Genomic DNA, 20593 nt, shown 5'->3' with positions numbered 1-20593 from the left:
AACGAATTACGTTATTACAACTAATGCATAGACTGGCCATGGGCATACCGGGCATTTGGTGATTTTTCGTTTTTATGGGCCGATGGTTTTTTGTTTGTTTGTAACAGTATAAACAATGAAAGGTGGTGGATTGGCCAGATGCTGGCAGATGTGTAAGAAGTTGTTTGGTGGTGGCTATGGCGGAGCTCCCACTGAGGCCAGCAGGTGGATGAGGGAAAGGGGAGGCAGGAGGAGGAGGAGAGCCCCGAGGCGGCCGCCGGTCCGAGTGTCAGGTGAACTGAACTTCAGGTAAGAAGTTATGACCTGCAGTCTCTCTGGGTCAGATATGAACCAAGTTTAGGTGGAGTTTATTTTCGTTATGCTGACTTTTTACAGTCAGTTACAATAACTTGTACTGACAGAGTTCCTATACAGCTGGGTGGGTGCTATGATGTTACTGATAGTGAACTTTACTTTATTCATAAGGTTAGTTAGTAGAGTTGCCAACCGTCCTGTAAAAACGGAATCATCAGAGAAAATATTACGCGTTTCGTGTTGAGCTGAGAAGAGACGCAGTTTGTCCCGGACTTCAGCTATAATGAAAAAGACACAAAGCTGGATTTATTCTGCGTCTTTACGCTGTTAGCTGCCTCTTCTTCGCTCATTCAATCATGAAACTGATCAATGATCAACTGATCGGCTTTTCTCTCTCGTTTGTTGATCGCCCACTTTGCGCCAGAAACAGGAAACCAGCAGATGTCGCGCTAAACAACAGCAGCACGTTTAAGCTTGATCAGCTGTTGTTAGAATGTATTTAATATTAATTTCTAGTATCAGCTGATGTTTGCTGGAGCCACAGCTGTAAAGCTGCTGGTCATGATGTCGGTTTGGTTATGTGAGAGGGAAACATGAAGATGAAACCAGGAGATGTCCTTACTGGATCATCAGAGCTGAACAGGTGATGGAGAAACAGGTTTACCTTTTAGATGACATGAATGAGTTGAAGTTATCAACTGTTTCTGAGAGACAAATAACACCAGGATCCTTTTTTATGTAGCTGACAGCTGGTAACTGTGCAGGGGCGGGTCTAGCAAAGTTTTGCCAGGGGGGCAGGTAGGGCATTAACAGGGAGAGGGGGGCACAAAGAAATACTTTTCTTTCTTATTCTCATTTAAAATGTCTCGCTTTTAATAAATAATTATCTGAATCTTACAACCAAAGTTTTCATCTGATGTACAATGTATAGAAATCCTACATATACCAACAAGACTGTACATCACTGTCACAACAGCGTTTGTTTTCATTCAAAGGCTTTATGGCTTTTCCTGTAATACCTGGTGGGCCGGTCACTAGTCAAAATGCCCGGACCGATTTTTTGTCCCAATCCAGCCCTGAACTAATGAATTAATTTCCTAATTAATTTAGTTTTATTTTAGTTTTGTAAATACACAATGTCATTTTAGATAGCTTTCATTTTCTTACAAAGCTGCTTTTCTTTCAGTGCAGCTTAAATCATTAGAGGCAAATTTAGAGGGGGCGGGTAACCAGGTTTATGAGAAACTAAAAACCAAATTTAGAAAAGGGACAGATATGTGAGGGGGAAAATACTTAATCACAAGAAAATAAAAGATGCATTTAGGAGAAATTATAAGGAAAAAAATCTAAATTTACCAGAAAAGATTTGAGAAAAAGGGAAAAGTTTGGCAAACGTAACAAAAATAAAAACAAAGAGAAACATGTCAAATCTGGAGAAATGGAAATTTAAGATAAATACCGCTAAGTTAACGGCGCTACTGAAAAGTTCAACCTAGTGATCGTTTTCTACAGTCATGACTTCGAAGCGTATTTGTTAATAAAGTTGTTTGGGGGAAAAGGGTAATGACGTCACCGGAAGTGAGGTGTGTGATTCAGTTGCTAAGCTGCAGCCGAGCAGTAAACGGACCGTCGACAAGTTGCTGTCGCCGCCTCACCGGATCAACTTTAAGCCGTCCGTCGGTGACCGACAGACCGAGGTAAGCTGCCCAACGCCAGACTGCGTCTGCTCGGTCCAAGTTCCGCCGGGGAGCCGCTGCTCCTGACGCCGATGCCCGGCCTCAGTGTTCGGCTAACGTTAGCCCGGAGCTCGGTACGGCGGGTGGTTAGGTCAGCACCGGTGTTCCAGATCAACTGGCGTTTAGATCAACTGGCGTTTAGATCAACTGGCGTTTAGATCGCGAAAACAGCAAACAAGTAACACCACGCCGATGTTGTTCACAGGACACAAAGAGTAAACGATCGTTTACTCTTTGTGTCCTGTGAACAACATACTTGTTTGCTGTTTTCGCGATCTAAACGCCAGTTGATCTAAACGCCAGTTGATCGCGTCGCGCATGAGGATATCACCAGGTAAACTCGCCACATTTTTAAACATTTTGTTGTTCAACAGCATCAAGACTGACGGAGTGTGTTTGAGACAACCTCACAAGTGTCACAGGTGACACATTTGGCGTTTTTTGCTGGTTTGTCGGTGGGAGCTCCTGAAACGCAAGACTGCCACACATCTGTTCGACCAACGCCAGTTGATCTAAACGCCAGTTGATCTAAACGCCAGTTGATCTGGAACACCCGCCACAGAGTCAGAGTTAACGGGTTAAAGTGGGGAGCAGACGGACCTCCTCTGCTGTGTTAGTCTGAACATGAGCTCGTCTGTGGTTTAATGAGCTTAATGAAGAACCTTAATGAGATTACCTGAAGTTAGCTGAAGCTCCAGGAGAGCAGAGCAAACACTCCTGACCACAACAGCACTGCTCAGTTAGTTTACCGGTGTTTTCATACACGTTATGATCTGAGAAAAATGCGCCAGTTTCCATAAACAGAAATGTTCGCTTCAGTCTGCAGACAGTAACACATGAAGGTTCTTGCAGATTTTAAGTATTATTTTTGTGTTAGAAAAATAGATATTATCTAACAGTTTGGATGTAGATGAAGGTGCTGATGAGGATGAGAAATATCTTATTTATCCCATATTTGGGAGACTTTTGTTATAGCAGGAAATGAATATCAGACACCAACCGACATCACCTGATAACACCAAACAAGATTTATTCTGTTTGTTCATTTGTGAAATCTTGTGTTTGCAGGTGAAGAATTATGTTATTTAAGAAAAAAATTCAAGGAGTTTGAATTGTGCGGTTGCTTTGAGGTTGTTGATGATGTATCTGCACCGTGTCTTTATGGATCACGAGATGAACTGTGGTACTGCATGAGGAAGTCGGGAGTAGCAGAGAAGGATGTGAGGGTGGTGCAGGACATGTATGAGGACAGAGAGAGACAGTGGTGAGGTGTGTGGTAGGAATGACAGATGGGTTCAAGATGGGGGTGGGATTACATCAGGGATCTCCTCTGAGCCCCTTCTTGTTTGCTGTGGTGATGGGGACAGGCTGATAGACGAGGCCAGGCAGGAGTCTCTGTGGATCGTGATGTTTGCAGATGACACCGTGAGCTGCAGTGGGAGCAGGTCGAGGTATGCTCTGAACACAAGAGGAATGAAAGTCAGTAGGAGGAAAATAGCTGAACCGAAGAGGATAACGTGCCACTCGTCTCACTCTCATTCACACAATGAGAGAGACGAGTGGAAAGGTTAACATGCAAGCACCGGAGGTAGTGCCAAATGAATAATTGTTTCTGAGACGTGAGATGTGGGAATTCATGGATTTAAAATTTATCGCTCAAGCAGCCTCAGAAAGGCAGAAGTGTGACAGTTTTTTTATAAAGCTAGGTCTTTAACTGCTGTTGACTTTGACCCTGGCACGTTCTCCTCTTTGGCTCAGCTATTATAATGAAATCATTCTGGTAGGTGATTTTAATTGGGATCGGTTTTCTCCTGTGTCTGATTATTTTAAGGCACACTGTTTTTAATCTAACACAAATGACTAAAGCCCCACACACCTTATTCCCCAGATAAATCATCTTTGATTAATGTGCCACATCATTTCTCCACAGCAGTTTTTACCAGCGACTTGACTGATCGCTGCGTGGTTGGTGCTGCGAGGAACAGTTTCATGCTCTGAGCATCATCACAAACAGAAATTTAAAGCTTTTACATGAGCAAGCCTTTTGTCACGACTTCATGAATTTACATTGGGTCAGTTTTACATTGATGGACGGTGTTAACTTAGCTTGTAAATATTACTCTGAGAGTTTTATCTGCCTTGTGGACAAACATGCTGCTTTTAGCCAGGTCAGAGTGAAAGGGCGGGACAGGAAGCAGCCCTGAGCAGCTTCAAGAAAGTCCGACACTGATGCCAATGGCTAAGGTTTGGCAGCTGCGTAATAGCTTCGCTGCTTCTATTAGGAAATCCAAATGTGATCACTTTCTGATCTTAACCACTGACAGTCTCAAAGTCCCTGGGACGCGTTGGCAGACTATAAATTCTCTCTCTGACAGCTTTGAAGAGCATTAACATTAAAAAGTCACCGGTCCAGACAGTCTGTCTCCGTTTTTCTTGCGTCTGCTTGCAAGCATCATAGATGAGCCAGCGTCTTATATTTTTAATCTTTCCATACAACTGAACACTTCAGCAGAGATCCCAGTGTGCCTTTGTACTGCCCTCCTGAAAGGTGATGATTCTTGGATGGTAATAATATGAACCAATCTGCAAACTCTGTATTTTAGCTGAGATTCTTTAATGGCTGAGGAATAATCAACCTTAGAGCTATCAGAATGAAAATGATATTTTATCTCTCCAGTACTGTAACTTAAAGGTTTAAAATTTAAAGTTCTCAATGATATCTACGAGGCCCTGGAAGCAAAGAAATACTGCACCCCTCTTTTTATTGATCGAAAGCCTCCGGCACTGTTGATCGTGGGGTTTTATGTCAGAGGTTATTGGAAAAGGGCCGTTCAGACCAAGCTAAGCACCTTTCTCACCATAAGCAGTGTGTGCAGTTTAATGGTCTCTCTTCCAGTTTTTTAAATGTGACTGATGGAGTGCCACAGGTTTCTGTCTTGGGACCTGCGTTATTTACTATTTATGTCAGTGCTGTGGGACAAAATCTAAGTGCAACTGCCTATTTTTACGCAGATGATTAATTGTGGTAATAATCTGGTACCCTGGTATCGACATGGTTTTCGAACATTTGCAGTTAGCTTTTGATCGTACACAGTCACAGCTGTTTCTGCTAAGGCTGTCTTTGAAATGCATCTATAAAAAAAACCACGGTTGTGTTCTTCTCAGAGGGTTCGGTTAACCCTAATCCTAACTTCCCTCTCTTGTATCTTCTCAAGGTACATGTATTAACAATGAAGCTGTGGAGTCTTACAAACATCGAGTTCCTGTTGAAGCTAGGCTGAAGCTGGAGTTTTGTTTTTCTTAGAAATGGATCGTTGGACTTTGTTTATCACGGCATTAAGATTTATCACCGGCTCAAAACCTTTAGCACACCACTGTACTTTATATTCACTGGTTGATTAGTCCTCATTAGCCTCATGCAGGATGGTTCATTGATAGCATTTTGTCTCTAAATTCATTTCTGGTTTACTCGTCTCCTATTTGTCAGATTACCTGTAATCTGACAAATAGTTTAGTCACAATCTGCGGTCTCAGGACTTCTTTGCACTCACTGTTCAGACCTCAGAGAGAAGGTATTCTCCTTTTCTGTCCCGTCCTCATGGATTACATGACAGAAGGATTTCAGGCTCTCAGCTGATTTTGCTCGTAGACTTTAAAAGACGCATAAATGGTTTTGTGAAATCATCACTGGGAATCTTGTTTTTAGTTTGACTGTGTAGACACTTGGTAAAATATTCAATATTTTATTGGTGTTATTTTATTATGCCTGTTTGAAACAGGTCTCTCTTGTAAATGAGGCATTGAGTCTCAGGACTATTTGTATAAATAAAGGTAAAATGAACAAGCACTTGGTGACAGTGGTGAGGAAAAACTTATTGTCACAGGAAGTAACCTCGAGAAGAACCACGCTCGGGGAGGGGCCGGTATGGGAGTGAGGGGAGGAAAAGAAAACACTCAGTGCATCATGGGAATCCTTCAGCAGCCTGAGACTATAGCAGGAGAAATCTGCTCTCTCTTTCTAGTCCCTGTCAGGACTCTTGCTGCAGCATTTTGGATTAGCTGAAGGCTTTTCAGGGAGTTTTTAGGACATCCTGATAATAATGAATTACAGTCGTCCAGCCTGGAAGTAATAAATGCATGAACTAGTTTTTCAGCGTCACTCTGAGACAGGATATTTCTAATTTTAGAGATGTTGCACAAATGGAAGAAAGCAGTCTTACATATTTGTTTAATATGTGCGTTGAAGGACATGTCCTGGTCAAAAATGACTCCAAGGTTCCTCACAGCGTTACTGGAGGCCAAGGTAATGCCATCCAGGGTAAGAATCTGGTTAGATACTATATTTGTAGGAAATTAACGGTCATCAAGGTTTTTATATCTTTAAGACATTCCTGCAGTTTAACTAACTTATATCATCTGGCTTCTGGCTTGTATACAGTGTTTTCCAATAATAGATGAGTTTAAATACTTGGGGTCAACCATCCAAAACAAGGGACAGCACACAAGAGACATGAAGAAGTGTGCAGGCTTGGTGGAGTTTCAGGGGTGATTTGTGACAGAAGGACGGCAGCCAGCATGAAAGGGAGGGTTTACAGGGTGGTAGTGACACCTGTGTGGTTTGGAGGCCGAGCTGAAGACGATGGTATCTTCACTGGGAGTAGAAATGAGAGCTCAACGTCAGAGAGGCGAGACTGAGACGGTTTTATATGTCTTATCTCTTCTATCACTTATTTATCACTGTGTTGTGTTCCTGCAGGTGTTTGACGCTCAGTGCAAACACTAAATCAGAATCAGAATCAGAATACTTTATTGATCCCTGGGGGAAATTATTTTTTGTTACAGTGCTCCATTTTAAACCAGGAGCTGATGTCCGTCTCATGAATTAACCTCAGCCGGGGTCGTCAAACACAGCAGCCAGTCTCCCAGTATGACCAGTATGGCTGCCTCCAGCACAACCAAGATCGCATGGCGCCTTCGTGAGTATTAAAGTTACTCAAACGATCATCACACCCTTCCTGTCCAGCAGCCCAGCCCGACCTGAATTTGTTCCTCCTTTGTTGCCGTACAGAGGAGTTCGAGGCTCAATCCAGCTCCATTTCCTGTCTGGCTCTGGGGAAAAGCTCGGGCCGCCTGCTGGCCACAGGAGGAGAGGACTGCAGGGTCAACATCTGGGCCGTCAGCAAGGCCAACTGCATCATGGTGAGTCCCCCGCAATGCAAAATGCGATGGGTTTCTAATTTTTAAGGTTTCCGTCGAGGTTTTTTAGGCCTGAAACATGAGCAGATTCAAAGGAACCCATCCTTTACCTACTGCTCTTCTGCAGTCTGCAGGTCATGATGCCCACACCTGCCTCTCTCCTGTCACCACCTCACGCTTTTATCTTTATTATTGATTCATTTCTGATTGTTAAATGATGAAAACAGAGTTCGCTCCATGGGAATTAAACAGACTCATGTTTCCCCTCCACTGCTCGCCATCTTCCTCCAACTAAACTAACCTGCCTGACCTCTTACGTTGTGTGTAGTGCACCACATCATGGCAGAGCGCAGACTGTATACAGGGAGTGCAGAATTATTAGGCAAATGAGTATTTTGTCCACATCATCCTCTTCATGCATGTTGTCTTACTCCAAGCTGTATAGGCTCGAAAGCCTACTACCAATTAAGCATATTAGGTGATGTGCATCTCTGTAATGAGAAGGGGTGTGGTCTAATGACATCAACACCCTATATCAGGTGTGCATAATTATTAGGCAACGTCCTTTCCTTTGGCAAAATGGGTCAAAAGAAGGACTTGACAGGCTCAGAAAAGTCAAAAATAGTGAGATATCTTGCAGAGGGATGCAGCAGTCTCAAAATTGCAAAGCTCCTGAAGCGTGATCATCGAACAATCAAGCGTTTCATTCAAAATAGTCAACAGGGTCACAAGAAGCGTGTGGAAAAACCAAGGCGCCAAATAACTGCCCATGAACTGAGAAAAGTCAAGCGTGCAGCTGCCAAGATGCCACTTGCCACCAGTTTGGCCATATTTCAGAGCTGCAACATCACTGGAGTGCCCAAAAGCACAAGGTGTGCAATACTCAGAGACATGGCCAAGGTAAGAAAGGCTGAAAGACGACCACCACTGAACAAGACACACAAGCTGAAACGTCAAGACTGGGCCAAGAAATATCTCAAGACTGGTTTTTCTAAGGTTTTATGGACTGATGAAATGAGAGTGAGTCTTGATGGGCCAGATGGATGGGCCCGTGGCTGGATTGGTAAAGGGCAGAGAGCTCCAGTCCGACTCAGACGCCAGCAAGGTGGAGGTGGAGTACTGGTTTGGGCTGGTATCATCAAAGATGAGCTTGTGGGGCCTTTTCGGGTTGAGGATGGAGTCAAGCTCAACTCCCAGTCCTACTGCCAGTTTCTGGAAGACACCTTCTTCAAGCAGTGGTACAGGAAGAAGTCTGCATCCTTCAAGAAAAACATGATTTTCATGCAGGACAATGCTCCATCACACGCGTCCAAGTACTCCACAGCGTGGCTGGCAAGAAAGGGTATAAAAGAAGAAAAACTAATGACATGGCCTCCTTGTTCACCTGATCTGAACCCCATTGAGAACCTGTGGTCCATCATCAAATGTGAGATTTACAAGGAGGGAAAACAGTACACCTCTCTGAACAGTGTCTGGGAGGCTGTGGTTGCTGCTGCACGCAATGTTGATGGTGAACGGATCAAAACACTGACAGAATCCATGGATGGCAGGCTTTTGAGTGTCCTTGCAAAGAAAGGTGGCTATATTGGTGGCTGATTTGTTTTTGTTTTGTTTTTGAATGTCAGAAATGTATATTTGTGAATGTGGAGATGTTATATTGGTGTCACTGGTAAAAATAAATCATTGAAATGGGTATATATTTGTTTTTTGTTAAGTTGCCTAATAATTCTGCACAGTAATAGTCACCTGCACACACAGATATCCCCCTAAAATAGCTAAAACTACAAACAAACTAAAAACTACTTCCACAAACATTCAGCTTTGATATTAATGAGTTTTTTGGGTTCATTGAGAACATGGTTGTTGTTCAATAATAAAATTATTCCTCAAAAATACAACTTGCCTAATAATTCTGCACTCCCTGTATAAAGGATGGGTGTAGATTTGAATTCTGAAAAGTGAAGCTTAAACCTGCGTTTTTCATGGATGTCCAGCAGGGGGCGACTCCTCTGACTGTGAATAGAAGTCTGTGAGAAAACGAGCCGCCTCCTCACCTGATCTCTGAGCTCAGTAAACAGTTTCCTGACGGCTTTATGGTCTCAGTCGCTGTTTTCAGGTCTTATTGAATAAAAGATGAAGCTCATTTTGGAAATGATGGTTTCCATTAGTGTTCAGGGGACGATAAAGCAGGAGATGAAGGTGGGCTTATTTTGTGATTGACAGGTGACGTGGTGTCCCTCAGCAGCTTCACTAACACTAACATTTTGATATATAGTCTGTGTTTTGAGTTTTTGAGAAAGGAGCGAGGTGCAGTTTTAGGTGATGATGTCTGTTCTGACTGTTTCCTCTCAGAGTCTGACTGGTCACAAGAACCCAGTGGAGTCTATCCATTTCAACGTGTCGGAGGAGCAGGTCGCCGCCGGGTCGCAGTCAGGTTCAATACGAGTCTGGGACCTGGAGGCTGCCAAGAGTAAGACTCTGTCTGTTCTGTGGCTACGAGGCTTTTTAGTCAAAGCTTCACCGCCTCTAAACTGTCTGTGTGCGTAATTTATCTGCACAGGTGCTTTAGATCAGCGGTGGACAGCGTAAGGTTCACACTGACAAAGAGAAGTGAAGTGAGCGAACCAGTCGATTAGAAATATGACACACAAAGAGCTGAAACATGTTAAAATCAACTTGCTTTTTTTTATTAGTGTGGTGAGTTTTTTCTAAATTTCTGAGTGCAAAGTTTGAGCTATGAGCTCTTCCACCTCTGCTGCCTCGAGGACACAGGACATCCGTCATACCACATGATGTCAGCCTCTGTAATATAGTACATCAGTCTGATTGAGTATATGTTATTATTAGTAGTATTTTTCCATCTACTCTTATTTTGAAAATTGATACAGCTTCCTCAGTGTTCAGTCTCAGGCTGTAACGGAGGACGTTGTACCCCGCAGTCAGAATAATCGTCCGTCCCATCATGCGGAGGCGTTTTAATGCACCTAAGCTGGGTCTTAGTTAGAAAGAGATGCAAAGAGGTGACCCTGCTGCTTCCTGTGCTCAGTTTTAAGGACTCTGATGGGACACAAAGCCAACATCACCAGCCTGGGCTTCCATCCCTTTGGAGACTTCCTGGCCTCCAGCTCCATGGACACAAACATTAAGGTAGGCGTGCTTTCCTGTGTGAGAACATCCTTGAAGTCTTAATCCGCTCTAATGAAATGTCTCTTCTTTTCTGCTGTCAGCTGTGGGACTTGCGGAGGAAAGGATACGTGTTCAGATATAAGGTAAGTTTGTGCTCAGGATGACAGGCCGGCTCCTAATATCCTGCTCGAATCCAGGTGCACGTTTCTAACAGGTGGACAGTGGCTGCAGGTGGATTTGGTAAACACACCTGTGGTGACCTAACAAAGTGTGATGTGGACATTTGCTTCAGTGGAATCTGATCTTTTATGCAAATGAGTTGACCTCATCTGACCTGGAAACAGCACCGTGTGAAAAGCTAAATCCTGATTGTTTTCAGGTTTCTGACAGATTTTTGATGTTTTTCAGATGTTTAAGCCCCGCTCTACATTCTGATGCTTGTTTTCCACAGTTGTACCATCACATACAAAACAAACACACACAGACACGTGGTCACTGTGCGCCAAAGCCGAGGACGCTCAGAATGATTCGGATTAAACTGTGTCAGTCGGAGCTTTTATGGAGTCTTACAGTAAACGGATTATTGCATTTAAAAGAACTGAGAGACTTCAATTTAATTTTGTTTATGCAGCGCCAAATCACAACATCAGTCACCTCAATGCCCTTTATACTTTAAGATCTACATACAGAGAAAAACCAACAATCATATGACCTCCTATGAGCACTTTGGCGACAGTGGGAAGGAAAAACTCCAGAACCAGGCTCAGAGCTTCTACTTTCCTTCAAAATAAAAGCTTCACATGAGTCTCGATAGCAAAAATCTGACCAGTGTTGGTGTTGCAGGGTCACACTCAGGCTGTGAGGAGTTTGGCCTTCAGTCCTGATGGGAAGTGGTTAGCTTCAGCGAGCGACGACTGCACCGTCAAGGTACGACCTGATCTGACGTCTCACCTTTAATGTAAAAAATATATTTTAAGGATTGTTTTTCCCGGTACTTACATGTTGTGGTAACTCTGACTCTGTAACAGTAGATGCTGAGAAACCTTCAGAGTAACTATAACCTGCAGGAGTTACACGATGCTGTGAATGTAAACTGTGAAGCAGAACATCAGCAGCAGGAAACTGTGCAGAAAGGCTGGAAGACGTTAAAATGTTCCAGCTGGTCCTGGTTCATGTTTGGTAGTCACGTGTTCCCATAAAATAAAACGAGCGATTGAATCGCAACATTTTTAGATTCTTCTACATTTTAAAATGGTTTTAAAAGGTCCGTCTGTTGAATCACTTCAGTGTTTTAGGATTTTTAAGATCCATCTTTTCTATTAAAATAGTTTTCAGGACACTTCTTGACCCAGGTTCAGTTACATTTATTTAAATAAAGTAATAAGCTGGTGATGTGTAACGACTCGTTAGGCTAACATTTCATCGATGTTTAGAATTAAGTTTCATTTCATTTGCAGCGGTCGGATGTTCGGGTGTTTGAGAGCATCTTGGGAATTTAAAAGTGTGAACATGATGTGTTTATTCTGTAAATGCTGTGAAAGCATCAAACCGGCAGCATCCTGTAATAAAATCGCTCATTCTGATTGGCTGAAGGAGGTGAGCTCTGCTCTCTTCCTGTTCGATGACCTCAGCCCTGTCCTCTTGTCTCCATCAGCTGTGGGACCTGGCTCAGGGGAAAACCATCACGGAATTCAAATCTCACACCGCCGCCGTCAACATCGTCCAGTTCCACCCCAACGAGTACCTGCTGGCCTCCGGAAGCTCCGACAGGTACGTCGCCGCAGGCCGAGCGCCCGAGACGCAGCAGCTCGGAGCTGAAGGAGCGACTCATGAGTGGAATCAGTGTTTGTGACACTTTGTGGCTCGTTTAGTTTTTCTGTTTCATGAAGCTCAGAGGCTGCGCGAGGTTGTCCTCTCTCTGTGCCGCCAAGATTTTATTTTGGTGCTGAGTTTGATTGTTTGTGGCATTTTTTAAAATGTAACATTTCTTTTAGTCTGAAATTCTTTTACTTTTTTTCACATACATGTCCTGTGTCTTCTACATGTCCTCTGCATGTGCCACTAAATCATACATTTATAACTAAAAGTAAACAGGAAATATAATATAAATATAATAAAATGGAAATAATAACTCATCCTTTCTCCAACACAACCAGCAAGTGCACTCAGTATTTAATCATTTCTTTATTTTTGCATATGAAGTATAAATAAGTATTCCAACATGAATCACTTAAATTGATTATTATGTTTAATTTGAGGACATCGACCTGGTGTTAGAGACAGTTTATAAGTTACACCAGCAAGCAAAGCTGTAGTTTGTGGCCTGATTTTCCGATTGTCATGTGATCGTGATGGAGCCGTTAAAGCTTTGAATGTGTCACTTCAAAGAAATGAGACATTTTGTAGGTTTTGGCCTGTTTTAGTGACAGAACAGGGAGCAGGGTCATTTTTATCTCAAACAGTTTATTGATGGAATAAATCTTACTCTCATTTATGAGAATAAGAAGTGACTCAAACACATACTTTCTTCAATTAATTATAAAAATGTCTTTAGCTTAGCTTGTAGTTAGAGCTGGGTTAGGCGACCCTAACCATCCCTCAGGTTCCTGGGGACTTCCCATGATGCACTGAGAGGTGCACTTTGCCCTCCACTCCCTCTTTTGTTCGTGTTTCGTTCCTCTTTTCTCTTTCTCCTCATTTACTGACTTGTCACTGCTGACCGTGGATCTGTTGGAGGTCTCTTCCTGTTCCTCAGCCGTGTTGTAGCGTCTTCACCTGACACTATAAAACACCTACAGGTGTCTCTAATGAGCTGCAGCTGTATGAACTCTGCATGTGCTTGCAGGACCATCAAGCTGTGGGATCTGGAGAAGTTTACGATGATCGGCTCGTTGGAGGGCGACACGACTCCGGTCAGGTGAGTTTTTCCCCGTTGCAGCAGGGTGTAACTGGAATGTGACCTCTGACCCCTGTCCCTGTGGTTTCAGGTGTATATGTTTTAGCCCAGATGGCTCCTGCCTGTACAGCGGCGCCACGGACTCGCTGCGGGTCTTCGGCTGGGAACCGGACCGCTGCTTTGACGCGGTGCCGGTGAGCTGGGGAAAGGTGTCTGACCTCGCCATCTGCAACCAGCAGCTGGTGTGTAGCTCCGCCCACCGCTCAGTAACAGTACTGTGCAGAAGTTTTAGGTAATCTTAATCTTCCACCTTCTCCACATGTCAGATCGGCGTGTCTCATCAGCTGTCGAGTGTGTCGTCCTACGTGGTCGATCTGAAGAGGGTAAAGAAGAGCGGTGGCGCCGTGATCCAGGGGATCATCCAGGACGACCAGCCGCTCACAGAGCCGAAGAAGGACCCCAAAGGAGCGGCACTGCGAAAGAACTACGAGAGACCCACGACCACCTGCAGATCGCAGAGGTACGGCACACTGAGAGACAGGAGAAAATACTCCAGATACTGCAAGTACTGACTCCTGGATTTAAAGTTTTATACATGAGCCACTGGTTTCATTCATCAAACACTCAGATCACATGTCATATATATATAATAAATATATTATATATATATATATATATATATATATATATATATATATATATATATATATATATATATATATATATATATATATATATATATATATATATATATATATAAAAATCTTATTTGACTTCAGTGGAAAAGTTTCGCTTCCAGATTCTTTAATAAAAGTAAATAAAGTAAAAAATTTGCAGTTTTTCTTCTAAAAACAAACAAACAAATGTTTGTGATGTCATCAGGTTGAAGCACCGTTCAGAGTCTGACAGGCGGAGCCCCGAAGGGGAGAGGCGGAGCCCTAGCGAGGACGAGGCGGACGAGAAGCTGTCGTCTGCTGAGATCCACAACGCCGAGGACTACAAGGCCATCTTCCAGCCAAAGAGCGCCATCTGTAGGTGGACCCGGAGCATCGCAGCTCAGATGTTGAATAACGAATACAGTTATACGTACATACAACGAGATCTGTGAAATATTGCTATTGAAAAGGACGCTGAGTTCATCTTTAATCAACACTGCACCAACAAAATCTGTGTTTAGTTTCCCCGAAAGCTTCTATTTCCTCACCTGTTGATCCACCTGCAGCATCGCCATCAGTTCTGCTCTGGCTGATTTTGAGAAGCAGGCCATATTTGAAAAGTGAGAGGAGTAAACATTACTCGCTGTAAGAGCCAAACAGGATGGGAGGATCTGATTGGTTCTTTGTGCCTTTTTAAAATATTCATCCTAATGAGGACAAAGACACTCTCGTCATTTCTTCTTTTGTTTTCATGTCGTCACATTTATTTTGCAGTCTGAGCTCCTCGTTCTCCTCTCTTCCAGCTCGCACTCCTCCTAAGATGTCGGAGCCTTTTCCCGCTCCTCCAGAGGACGGTGAGTCCAGCACAGCTTCACGTTTCTGTGAGACATCAGGAGACGACGCGCCTCCGACGTTTCAGTTTATAGATGAAACACGAACAATAAATCACGTGTTCGACAGTGAAAAACACACGACACAAAAACACACGACAGAGGTGTTTCAGCTCCTGTTTTGTGGTTACTGGGTCGTTTCCTGATGATTTCTTCTTCTGCTCAGAGTCCATTTTGGCGATCAGCCGGCAGCTGAAGGACATCAAGTCTAATTTTCCTGATAAACAGCAGGTCAGTGAACGCAGCAGCCGTGTGTCTGTGTGGAAACATGGACGCCTTAGGACAGCGGACTATAAATGCAACGAACCTATCAGAGCTCAAATACCTGCTGTTTACAACAAAGTAGTCCTCCAGCCGCTCGGTTTTCTCTTTCTTTAGTTAAAGATTTTTCTTTGTCTTCAGAAAATCAGTTTAATTCAAAACCATCTAAAACCTTTAACAGCTGTGTGACTTTGGTCTGAGTGCGGTTATATGAGAGGTTTTATGAGTCTAAATTAACAACTAAAATGATGTGTGAGAAATTATTTTGTAATAATTTCTTGTTTCTGTCATTATTAACAGTTTTTCCAAAAATCAAATGCCCATAAAAACAGCTGAGATCAGAGAATAAAGGCTGTGACTGCTCGTGTCTGTTGTTTTAAAGGGTCCTCCGCTGGCTGCCTCCACTCCCGTGGTGAGGGTGGAGCCTACGGTCATTTCCGCTGTGAAGCGTCCGTCCCCTCCAGCTGCGGGCACAGTGTCCTCCAGCCACCCCGCTCCCACCCAGCCCCCCGTCACCGCGGCCAAATCCAAACCGCAGCTCAAAATCATCTCGAGCGCCCGGAACGAGCCCATCGGGCTGAACGTGGCCGACTTCCTGCCCGTGAGTGCACGCGTCAGTGTTTTTAGATTCTCGCGACAGCTTTGATGATGAGAATAAAGCTGAACGTGTGTGGTCGGTCAGTCTTCACCCAACCACAGATCTGGAGCCCTGAGTGACGAGGAGGCCCTGACCCAGATGAAGAAGGGTCACGAGACCATGTGTGTGATGCTGAGCAGCCGACTGAAGAACCTGCAGACGGTCCGAGGGGTGTGGACCCGAGACGGCATCAAGGTGAGGCTGACACACCGGTACCAGCAGCTCGCACGTGTGTGAGAAGGTCATGACCGTTTGGCGATCTTCTGCCCGGATACAGCCGGGCAGCTCATTCATGCAGCTCCTTCTTTTATTGTTTTGTTTTCAGTTCGTTTGTGTCAATCAAAATATTTTCAAACTGCTCTTTGTTTGTGTGCAGATCGCTCTTGACACCGCCGTCTCCATGAATGATCCGTCCATAGTCGTGGACATCCTGAACATCATCAACCCCCAGCCGTGAGTCTCACACACACACACTCGTTTTCATATCTTAGTGAGGACATCTCATTGACATCATGCTTTAGAGAGCCGCTTACCCAAACCATGAAAAATGAACGCCTACTCGTAACCCTGAGGATTTGAGCCTCAATAATGCATTCAAGCTCGTGGGGACAGGCACTTTGTCCTCACAGGTGACTGTTGGTCCCCACAAGTATAGTAACATTTCAAGTTTCGGTCCTACAAAGCTGTCTAAACAGGTACACACTCACACACACAAACCCGTTTCTACATCTTTGTGAGAACCCTAAGTCACACCTTGGCTTGGCTGCTCCTCAGGGAGGAGAGTTTCACACATCTATCCAGTCAAGTTAAATGACTAATTACTGTAGAGCAGGGGTGTCAAACTCAGATACACAGTGGGCCAAAATTCAAAACTGGAACAAAGTCGCGGGCTAACGTTAATATTTATTGAAAAAAAAAAATCTTCCTCCAGATATAAGAATGAATCTTTTCTTATGGACTCAAACAAGTTTTGCTGAAAAACTGAATATGGAACAAGCAAAGCTTAATACTAAACAATATATATATTAGCTGTATAATACCAGTAGGCCAGCTCTGATAGTAATTTGGTATGGCTTCGCGGGCCAAATGTAATTAGTCTGTGGGCCAAATTTGGCCCACGGGCCAGAGTTTGACACCTATGCTGTAGAGCCTAAAGTTGTGCGCCGCTTGTTTAATTAAAGACACAAAGAAATCTGCTTATTCTGCAACAATAGGCCATTTTGTCCCCACAATTATAGTAGCATGCCAATTTCCTGTCCTGACAAAGATGTCACACACACGCGTGGAGACACACACACACACACACACACACACACAATTCTGATTTTATACAAGTACAAACCTTTATTTACACTGGAGTTCAAAAACAAAACCTTTCTTTGTTAGTTTAACCCAAAAAATCTAAAAACAGTGACAGAAGCTGACGATTGATGACAGACGAATCGTTCTACGCAGCTTTATTATTATTATTATTTTCAGTCTGTTCTGTTTCCAATCACTGAAAAGTTTTTATTGTTTATTTGATTGCATCTGTCTTCTAAGTTTCATTTTGAAGAGTTTGACCTGCAGTTGTTTGCGGGTTGCTGACCTTTATGAACGTATAAAACCAGATGTTGCGCTGCTGTTCCAGATCTCTGTGGAAGCTGGACGTGTGCATGGTCGTCCTTCCTCAGCTCGACAAACTGCTGCAGAGCAAGTACGAGAGGTGAGCGGCTCAGAGGTAAAGTTTCTGTTGTCCAGAGATGGCGCGCGAGCGTTCAGCGGCAGAGGGTACGTTTTAAAACAACGTCAGCATCTTTGTGGGCGTTTTCATCAAGTGTGACGGATGACTTTGTGGGTTTCACCATTACAACGAGAGAAATGAGTTCTGATGATGCTTCAGACGAACTGCCGGGAGGCAGCTCGGGTTGCATCAGAGATGATTTCGTCTTCTCAAAGTGAATTTAAAACTCTAATTCGGATTTTACGTAAAAAGAAAGATCACTTCCTGTTTGGTAACCTGAGGTCACCCGGAGTACTTTGATTGTCAGGAGGTGGAGCAGATCTCCGCTTCCTCCCGTCCTGAACCTGAACCTGCCCCGATGCCGTCAGTGTGTCGGTATGTCGTGTAATTCCATCATCCAATCAGCTTCCTTCTCTGTGCGTTTCCTCAGCTACATACAGACCGGCTGCACGTCTCTGAAACTCGTCATGAAGCACTTCTGGACGCTGATCTCGGACACTCTAAAGGCCACGCCGTCCGTCGGGGTCGACATCACACGAGAGGAGCGGTGAGTCTCACATCTGTCCAACAGCTGCTTGACTGATTTAGCAGCACCGTCAATCAATCTGCTGATTACTCAGATTACTCTGAGGAGGAAATGCCCCAAACCTCGGCTGACTCCACCTCTCGTTCTGTGTGGGACGTTTTTAAAGATGTCTGACACGTGTTCGAACCCAGAGACTTGATTCCTGCTGTAATCGCTCCTCAGCCGGCTGCTTTTCCCTTCCAGGTCTCCTCTTTGCACTCTGCATCTGCAGGAGCCACAGCTGTATTTTAGTGACTGTAGTAGGTTTGTTTGTCCAGCAGGTGTCACCTTTGTGCTGTTGGCGAGGGCCTGCGTCCTCGCCAGCAGCAACACAGGCTGCTGAGGTTAACGGACGTTATTCCTGAGATGAGCTTCAGAGAGAGCAGCATGTTAGTGCGGTGGGGCAGCACTCATTCTGCGCCTCACTGCATTTGTTGTGAATGAAGGATGCTTCAGTGTCTCCTCCTCCAAGGGAGGTAAAAAAGGAAACATTAAACCACCTTTGGTGTAGTACTCAGACGACAGGAACCTTCATAATAAAATGAATTGAACTGTAACCAGCGACAGTCAGTTTCTCTTATAAAGGTTTGTGCAGAGATGATGTAAATCAGACGAGACACTGGAGCAAAGATGTCCCATAATTCATAGCAACACATCATCAGTGGCGGTTTGTTCAATCACTGAAGGAAAACCATTTTAATCGGACAGACTCGCCAACGTCTTTGTCCTCTGCGTTTGAGCCTCTGATGTTTTTGTGCTTCCAGACACCAGAAGTGCCGAGTGTGCTGCGAGCAGCTGAAGAACCTGAGCAACATCGTGAAGAACAAGGCGACGCAGGTCGGTCGTCACGGCAGCACGTTCAAAGAGCTGCAGCTGCTCATGTCGCCGCTCGACGACTCGCCCTGAGGGCGGCGCCGTGGATCAGCTGACTCCCAAGACCCCGCACTTTGTGTGTCCTTCTTTTGTCACGACTCTCTCCTGAGGCCTCCGTCACAGAAGAAGAAATGTTTTAATGTTGAAGACGTTAAGTGACACTCAGAGGAAGTTGAGAAATTAAACCGCCGCTGCTAAACGAGCGGGTCGGTACTCGAATCGGGGAGGAGTCTCGGTCTCGTATGGAGGCGCTGACGGGAATGTGCCTTCAGAGGTTTGGATGTTTAAAAAGTGCTCACAGGTTTGCACCACACGAGCGATTCATGAAAGGCTCGGACTTTTCACTTTTCTACTGTTCACTTTCTCCACTGTGTTTATGTACAGCTCTGTTTATTTAAATAAAGACAAAATGAAGTTAGTTACTGTACTCTTCAGAGTGACTCATGAATGCACCAGAAGCTGTCTCTCAGATTTCCTGCAGACCTCAAATGCAACATGCATTTCTACATCAGTTTAGAGCCAAGCGTGTGAAAGTCATGTCGGGTGATCTGCTCACAGATTTAAGTCTGTAAAGAATTAGACATTTGCACAGGAAGCTTGTGGAAAGACATGATCGAGCATTATTTCTACAACATAAGACCACTTTGACTCATATTTGAAGATCTTTTCTTGAGTGTACGGTCAGGTCATGAGTGTTTGGGCAGTTTTTATTCTTTTGCTTCTGTAAACGACTACAATTTATTTAAAATAGTAAAATATGTGACTGAAATACAGATAACAGCTTGGCACAGGTTTGAAAACTGCACACAGCCGAGTGTGACGTGTGGGCGGAGTCACCGGTGTTTATTACTGGGACAAACAGATTTCCAGCATCATTGACTGGACAACCAAAAACGTTCTGTGAAAGCAACCCAAGACCCAGAATATTCAACAGTCGAGTCGATCAGCTGACCCCAAATCAGCTGATCATGCTTTTCACTTCCTGAACACAAACTGAGGGTTGGTGATAGACCCAGTGCCAGCTAAAGCAAAGGAGGGAAGGTTAGCATGGTTGAGTTCAGTTCTCTCTGGCTCTCTTCCAATGAGAGGACTGCTGTGATTTGATGCTTTATAAATAAAATTGAATTGAATTATTAAAACAAGTCTGTAGGTTCCCGATCATTCAGGGTTTTCCCGTCTCACATCTAAAAAACTTTTTCAAATCTAGACGCTGAACGATGGCGTCTCTATAGATAGAGCAGCTGACACTAGAGATTAAACGCCTGGGTCTCTCCGTGTCCACCTGAAATTATTTCCAAGTGCCAGCTATCAGCTACCAGATTCCTCAAACCAACCAGACTCGCACCTTAACCACGTGTCTACAATGAGTCATATGAAAACTCCCAGGACCAGCTCCAAGGGGACAACCCCAGTAGGGGTCAAATACGTGGGACTCCCCGTTAGCGGTTAGGAGTAAAGTCTTTTGGGTGAGAGCTGAAACATCCTGAAGCACCTCAAAGTTAATTAATCCAGTCGAGCCAAACTCTGTGACAGCCCTGGCAAATCTACACATCCTAAACAAATCTCTGCACCTGCAAGCCGCTTTGCAGCCCACCTTCTCCTATTCCGCCAGCCTGAGGAACTGAGCAGGTGTCAACAGGTGACATCAAGTCGGAGCCAATTACTGCAGGTAGAAATGATCATTCACCTTTTGTCTAAAGCCTTCCTGACTGATGCGATCCTTAAATGTGATTTAAGCTG

The 20593-nt window shown here is 44.2% G+C and overlaps 1 protein-coding gene across 3 annotated transcripts; it reads left to right on the top strand.

Annotated features, from left to right (window-relative positions):
* The first annotated feature begins 268 nt into the window (after positions 1 to 268).
* On the top strand, positions 269 to 19271 carry katnb1 (katanin p80 (WD repeat containing) subunit B 1). Of its 3 annotated transcripts, none has more exons than XM_086294438.1 (20): positions 269 to 288; positions 6873 to 7006; positions 7099 to 7229; positions 9579 to 9696; positions 10273 to 10373; positions 10454 to 10495; positions 11196 to 11279; positions 12007 to 12122; positions 13198 to 13269; positions 13340 to 13490; positions 13575 to 13768; positions 14131 to 14279; positions 14708 to 14758; positions 14961 to 15025; positions 15438 to 15656; positions 15738 to 15887; positions 16069 to 16145; positions 17323 to 17397; positions 17846 to 17962; positions 18745 to 19271. In XM_086294438.1, the coding sequence occupies exons 2-20, from the start codon at positions 6958 to 6960 to the stop codon at positions 18884 to 18886; spliced, it is 2103 nt and encodes a 700-aa protein (XP_086150564.1). In that variant the 5' UTR covers positions 269 to 288; positions 6873 to 6957; the 3' UTR covers positions 18887 to 19271. The 3 variants fall into 3 exon arrangements, with proteins under 3 accessions (XP_086150564.1, XP_086150558.1, XP_086150567.1); XM_086294432.1 differs by lacking the exon at positions 269 to 288 and adding an exon at positions 1643 to 1991; XM_086294441.1 differs by lacking the exon at positions 269 to 288 and adding an exon at positions 3396 to 3481.
* The last annotated feature ends 1322 nt before the right edge of the window (positions 19272 to 20593 follow it).

This window comes from Aulonocara sp. 'chitande type north' Nkhata Bay, linkage group LG1 (assembly GCF_057382095.1).
Source record: "Aulonocara sp. 'chitande type north' Nkhata Bay isolate Kocher_YH1m ecotype deep benthic linkage group LG1, A_spYH_male_GT1.1, whole genome shotgun sequence".
Taxonomy (NCBI): Eukaryota; Metazoa; Chordata; class Actinopteri; order Cichliformes; family Cichlidae; genus Aulonocara; species Aulonocara sp. 'chitande type north' Nkhata Bay.
Note: the sequence above shows the minus strand (reverse complement) of the source record. Positions and strands in the feature narration are given on the sequence as shown.